General features: G+C 47.8%; 1 protein-coding gene across 4 annotated transcripts in view; it reads right to left on the bottom strand.

Moving 5' to 3' along the window:
• Window positions 1-2,116: 2,116 nt before the first annotated feature.
• The window catches only part of LOC102460779 (acyl-CoA (8-3)-desaturase), a 29,084-nt gene continuing 25,200 nt past the window's right edge, over window positions 2,117-6,000 (bottom strand). For all 4 annotated transcript variants that reach the window (XM_075928379.1, XM_075928380.1, XM_075928382.1 and 1 more), the window contains 2 exons: window positions 5,154-5,279; window positions 2,117-4,419 (listed from right to left, as the gene is read on the bottom strand). In XM_075928379.1, coding sequence (XP_075784494.1) covers window positions 4,368-4,419; window positions 5,154-5,279 — 178 coding nt within the window. In that variant the 3' untranslated portion in view covers window positions 2,117-4,367. The remainder of the gene's footprint in view (window positions 4,420-5,153; window positions 5,280-6,000) is intronic.

Below are 6,000 nucleotides of genomic sequence, written 5' to 3'. Positions count from 1 at the left end.
GTATGTATAGAATAAATCTTGTGGCAGTTCTGTATGAATGGAAATTTCTGTCCTTGAAAATTTAGTGGCTCTTCTGGATGCACTAGAAAAGTTCCAGAATGCATTATTCTGGAACAAAAACTTCAGAGGAGTAGCCAAGTTAGTCTGTAAATAGGAAAACTTAAAAAAAACAACAAATACAGGCAGTCCCCGGATTACATGGATCTGACTTACATCGGATCCCTACTTACAAACGGGGTGAGGCAACCCCGCACTAGCTGCTTCCCCCCCGCAGACCAGGGAGACGCGAAGCTAGCGCCTTCCCCCCTCCCCCAGCAGACCAGGGAGACGCGGAGCGGCTTTTCTCAGCAGACACCTAGGCTTGAGAATAAAGGACTGAGGGAAGTGAGGTGTGGGAGAATAAAACTGAGCTCTGGAGAAATGTTTGGCTAGAGTTTCCCCTACAATATGTACCAGTTCCGACTTACATACAAATTCAACTTAAGAACAAACCTACAGTCCCTATCTTGTACGTAACTCGGGGACTGCCTGTCGTCTAGCAGCACCTACCTGTTTTGTTAGTCTTTAAGGTGCTGCTAGACTATTCATTGTTTTTTAAGTTTATTCTGGAACAGACAAGGCAAAATAATATCTGTTGTTGGTGAAAGAGATGCTTTCAAGCTACACAGTGATCCTCTTGAAGGCTGGGGTGACCTGAAAAAGAGCTCAGTGCATATTGAAAGTTTGTCTCTTTCCCCAACAGATGTTGGCCCAGTAAAAGATATTACCTCACCCACTCTGTGTCTTATAACCGGAGACCAGCAACAATGCAATAATTCTGGGAGGTCAATGATTCCAGGACTCTTCTGGAATGTATGGCATGCCAGGATAACACGTCCCAGGCATCTTTAAAGACATGAAAGCCAGTGGATTGTCACAAAAAGGAAAATACTTTGTTAAAAATTTTAGATGAGATCTTTTGAAACTGAGGCCAAGTCTACACTGATGCTCTACAGCGCCGTATCTTTCTGGTTCAAGGGTGTGAAAAAACACCCTCTCCATGCGCTGCAAGTTACAATGCTGTAAAGCCACAAATGTGAACCAGGCTCTCAGCACTGTTAGCTACTCCCCTCGTAGAGATGGTTTACACAGAGCGCTAGCAGAGCTCTCTCTCAGCGCTTGTGCGGTGGCCACACTTTCAGTTTTAAGTGCTGCCGTGGCTGCACTTTGAACTGTTCAGTGTAGACAAAGCCTGAGGCTCTGTTGGAAGTTATACAGAAAGTGTCAACATTACTTGCTTTTGTGGTATCTGAACAGCCTGGAATGATGAAAGCTGCTATAGAAAGTTAAGATTATGAGACTTTATTTCGGCTCTAAGATCATCCCACAACTGGGTGAACTGGAGCAGAGTCAGCACGTGCAACATTTCCTGCCTTGCCTCAGTCTGCCTTTTAGTTTTGCACTTCAAAGTTTCCCCTCAGTTTTTCCACCTCTGCCTGCTACTTCAGTACATGTTGTGTGTCCTGCAGAGTTGAACCACAGGGTCACTGTGCATGTCTCTTTCAGGGAGACAGAGGGAGAAAATACAGAGTTCTGGACAGCACCCAGCCTGGAAATAGAATTCTGTCCCGCTCTGTGTTTATGCTGGTGAGGGCAAGAGTGCAACTTAAACTTGGAACAGGTGACGACCCTTAGCTCCTGTAGGAGCCCACTCCACAGTTGTAAACCAGTCCCAAGAAAGCCACGTCTGCTGCACAGATGAGATGAACCCAGGACCACCGACAGGGGTGGGGGGACAAAGGGAGCAGTTGCCCCGAAGCCCTGAGAATCGAAGGGGCCCGGAGCTCACAGTGGCAGCAGCCGTAGCCTGGGTCCCTTTGAATTGCTGCCAGAGCTCTGCTCCATGCGGCGCTGAGGGGGCACTGTGGTCTGGGTGGCGCTACGGGCTAACTGCCTGAGGGCACCCCTACACCTTGCCTCAGGGCCCATGGTGACTGTCGATCCCACTGGATTAACCTTTATGTTGGAAGGGATGGGGGAAAAACAGGGAGGTTTCTTTCTAATCCCCCACATGAAAGACAATGATGGAAAAGAAAAGGGACAGAACAGAGGAAAACAACCATAAGAGCCCAGACGATTTCATTTAATTTACACTCTTTATTCAATGCTTCAAATTTATGATTTAATGGCAATTTAATTAATTCCATTAAACAAAAATGAATTCTCATCCGAGCCATTGTCGAAGGTGAGGTGACATTGCCTTCTTCCCAGGCCAGAGAGCGAAAGTTAGATTTCTTTCCCAATCCCCTTTAGATACTAGGGCCATGTCTACACAAGGAGCTCTTTGCTGGCATGACACACAGCGGTATACCCTCCTGGCAAAGCTTGCCATGTGAAGATACAGCTATACCAACAAAACTGTGCTTTGTAATGGCATAGCTTATTCCAGCCCCTCTCATCTATCCCAGGAAAAACCAGCTAGCCAAGGAAAGCCCAGTTCACTGGTGTAGCTGTGTCTGCACTAGAGACTTTTGCTGGCCCAGTTGTGCAGGTCAGAGATCACACCCCTTCTCACCCTGACACAGCTGTGCCAGCCAAAGTCTGTGGAGTAGACTGAATCACCTGTTACCTTCACTGGGAAAATCTGTTGGCTGGCTGCAGTAGGTACCAGAGGGAGGGCAAGGCAGGAAAGATGAGGAGTGTCCTCAGTCACACTTGTCCATTTAAGAACCTCAAAGAGAGAAGGAAAGAGGTTGGACCCCTGGAGAGGGGTGACGCAAACACAAAGAAGTGATGGGGGCAGGGAGGGAGCGAGTGATCAAACTGCAGCCGTTGGAAAGGTCACGTGAGGTGCTACTTGTACTTTGGCAGTTGGGGTGTTAGGCCTTGTAGGTGGTGTCAGCAAACACTGTTAAGGCTAATTCATATTTTGACAGTGTTACAGTGAAGCCCATGCCCTTTCAGAGCATGTCTCGGAGGCACATTTCTTATCAGGGTGTCTATACTGCAGTCGAAGAGCCAGGGCACTGGAGGGTCTTGGAGCCTGGGATCTTGCCTGAGCCCAAACAACTACATGGCTATTTTTAGCCCCACAACCCAAGCCCTCCACACCCAAGCCGGCTGACTGAGTGCTGTGGGCTTTTTATTGCAGTGTAGACACACATACCCAGAGACAACCAGAGGAACAACATATTTGGCCTGTGTTTGTGTGCATGTAATGCATGCCTCCACTGCCCTCTGCTGGCTGCTATATTAGACATGTTCAAGTGGTATCCTGAACACTAATGCCTCAGCAGGGGAAGATTTGCCTGTAGGTCACATGGGAGCATCCTGTGCTTTAGATGTAGAAAACCCTGAGTTCTCTCCCTATACACAAACGCCTCAGTAGTCACAGGGTATAACGAGTGTGCACTCCCACGGGTCCATGGATTAGTTATACAGTCTTTTTCTTCCTAAACTGCTAAGGGCTCATCTGGGGGACTAGAGGCTCCATTTGCACTAATGTCTACCTTTTTAGAGCATCAGTAACTGGCCCATCAACTCTTTCACTTTTAGGAGTATGGCTGTGGAGGCTATTCAAGCCATCTCCAGTGGAAGTTGCAATATGATCATTTACTCAGGAATCCAGGGGCCCACCCTCCTACCTTTACAAAAAAAAACCACACAAGGCATGTATATACCAGCACTCCCATTTGGCACAGCATGCCAAGTACCCCGCATCTATGGAACAGCTCTGGCATCCCATCTGTGCCTCCGCTGTGGTTTGGTCTCTCTCTTCTCAGATTTGTCCCAACAAAGCCGTCTAAGCCCTTGCCCAGTGGTTTGACCTCTCTTCTCTACCCTGCTTCTCCAAGGTTTGCACTGGGGCTGCCATTCTTAAATGCATAATGATGCTTAACAACACAGCCCTCGCATAGTTCTCTTCCCCACACTTGCATTTCTCCCTCTTCCCCACACCCAACTCCTATTTTCATCAACCTCAGATTGTGCCAGATTCCTTGATTCGCGTACATGGGGCCAGAGCAGGGCAGGGGTTAGATACCAAGGTGCCAGGCATCTCAGAAATATCTATGTTAGATAAAAGGTTTCTTTCCTACAGACACAGCAAATGAAATGTCACCAGACAGAAGGGTGTTAATTCCCAGGCCCACAGACTCCTCTTTCCAGGCAGGTGGTCTCCTCCCTTCGCATCCTCTCTATTGTTCAGTGCCAAAAGAGGAGGAGTAGGAGAAGGACTAAGAACAAACATCTTAAAAACCCCACACTCATTACTGGAATTAAGCTTCTGCAGCTCCACACCTCTGGCTTAGCCAGCTCTCTGCCCTCGGTGCTGTGTCTTCTGGGAGGCAGCAAGGGAGGGGAATACCTCTATGTGGAGCTGCTGCTGCTTATTTATGTAGATAGGCATCCAACCAGAGCTCCCCAGAATCCTTCAAAGAGCTGCAGGACAAAGAGAGGGAGTCTGATTAGTTTAGCAACAAAATGATGAAATATAGCAGCACAGTGAAATTAAAGATCAAGACAGCACATTTGAGGGCTGGGGGAATGAAATGTAGCGTAATATTTAAATCTCTCGCATGGAACGTATCAGGAAGGCCCTCAAAGACACAGCGACTTCAGGCTACAGATCCTGGGACAGGCATAGGACAAGTCACTATGGAGTCATAAGGAACTGCTGTATGAGCCGAGGGTTAAAGCAAACAACCCACCAGGAGATATAAAGGAAGGAGGCAAGCAAAGGAGAAGACATGGTCAAGCAAGGTTTCAAGGCTGCAAATAAGAACTACAAAAAGAGAAAGAAGGAATGAATGAGGCTTGGGACAGACCTGTCTAGCAGACCCCCATGCTGGCATAATAGCAGAGTGACGAGAGGGGAGTCAACTAGCTGGGAGAAGAAGCCGCTGGTGGAGGGTTCTCCAGTAGAATGTCCACACTAGCTATCTGCATCTGATTCAAACCAGTGGTGAGATATAAATGGGTCCATATCCCATTCTCAGTCCCCTGAACCACTCAATTCTATTTCTACTGCCTCTCTTCTGTGCACCGGTAGCCCTTCCACCCCACATCACTAGCAGACTTGCTTTCCCACAATGGCCATTGTCTTCCCACAAGGCTCAGTGTCCCCATCTTGTCAAAGGCTACTATCCAACATTTTTACATTGACTGATACATACTGCACAATGTCTGCAAAGGCAGTGAAGAGGGGCTTAGACTGGTATTCGATGTCGTGCTTGGCACACAGGGACTTCACCAGGGGGGCCACCTTCCAGTAGTTGTGTCGAGGCATTGTGGGGAAAAGGCTGTGGGGAGAAAAGGGGGCAGTCTTAGTGAGCTCTCATAAACTTTAAGGCAGAAAGGATCGTCAGGATCATCTAGTCTGACCTCCTACATGTACACTGCAGGTCACAGAACCTCACCCACCCACCTCTGTAGTAGACCCCTAACTTCTGGCTCAGTTAGTGAAGTCCTCAAATCGGGGTTAAAGAGTTCAAGTTGCAGAGACTCCACCATTTACATTGCAAGGGAGCTGGCCTCTCGCTCAGTGCTTCACAGGCTTCCTGCCTTTCCACAAGGAGCAAACCTCACAGATGCATTATTCCCACCTTGGCTCTGGGATCACTTAGGCTACGTCTACACTGGCATGAATTTCCGAAAATGCTTTTAACGGAAAAGTTTTCCGTTGAAAGCATTTTCGGAAAAGCGCGTCTAGATTGGCAGGACGCTTTTCCGAAAAAGCACTTTTTGCAGAAAAGCGTCCGTGGCCAATCTAAACGCGGTTTTCCGCAAAAAAGCTCCGATCGCCTTTTTCACAATCGGGGCTTTTTTGCGGAAAACAGAACTATGCTGTCTACACTGGCCCTTTTGCACAAAAGTCTTTCGGAAAAAGACTTTTGCCCAAATGGGAGCAGCATAGTTTTTCCGGAAAAGCACTGATGATTTTACATGAGATCGTCAGTGCTTTTCCGGAAATTCAAGTGGCCAGTGTAGACAGCTGGCAAGTTTTTCCGGAAAAGCAGATGA

Source organism: Pelodiscus sinensis, chromosome 4 (genome assembly GCF_049634645.1).
Source record: "Pelodiscus sinensis isolate JC-2024 chromosome 4, ASM4963464v1, whole genome shotgun sequence".
Lineage (NCBI taxonomy): Eukaryota > Metazoa > Chordata > Testudines > Trionychidae > Pelodiscus > Pelodiscus sinensis.
This window is presented reverse-complemented; position numbering and strand designations above follow the sequence as displayed.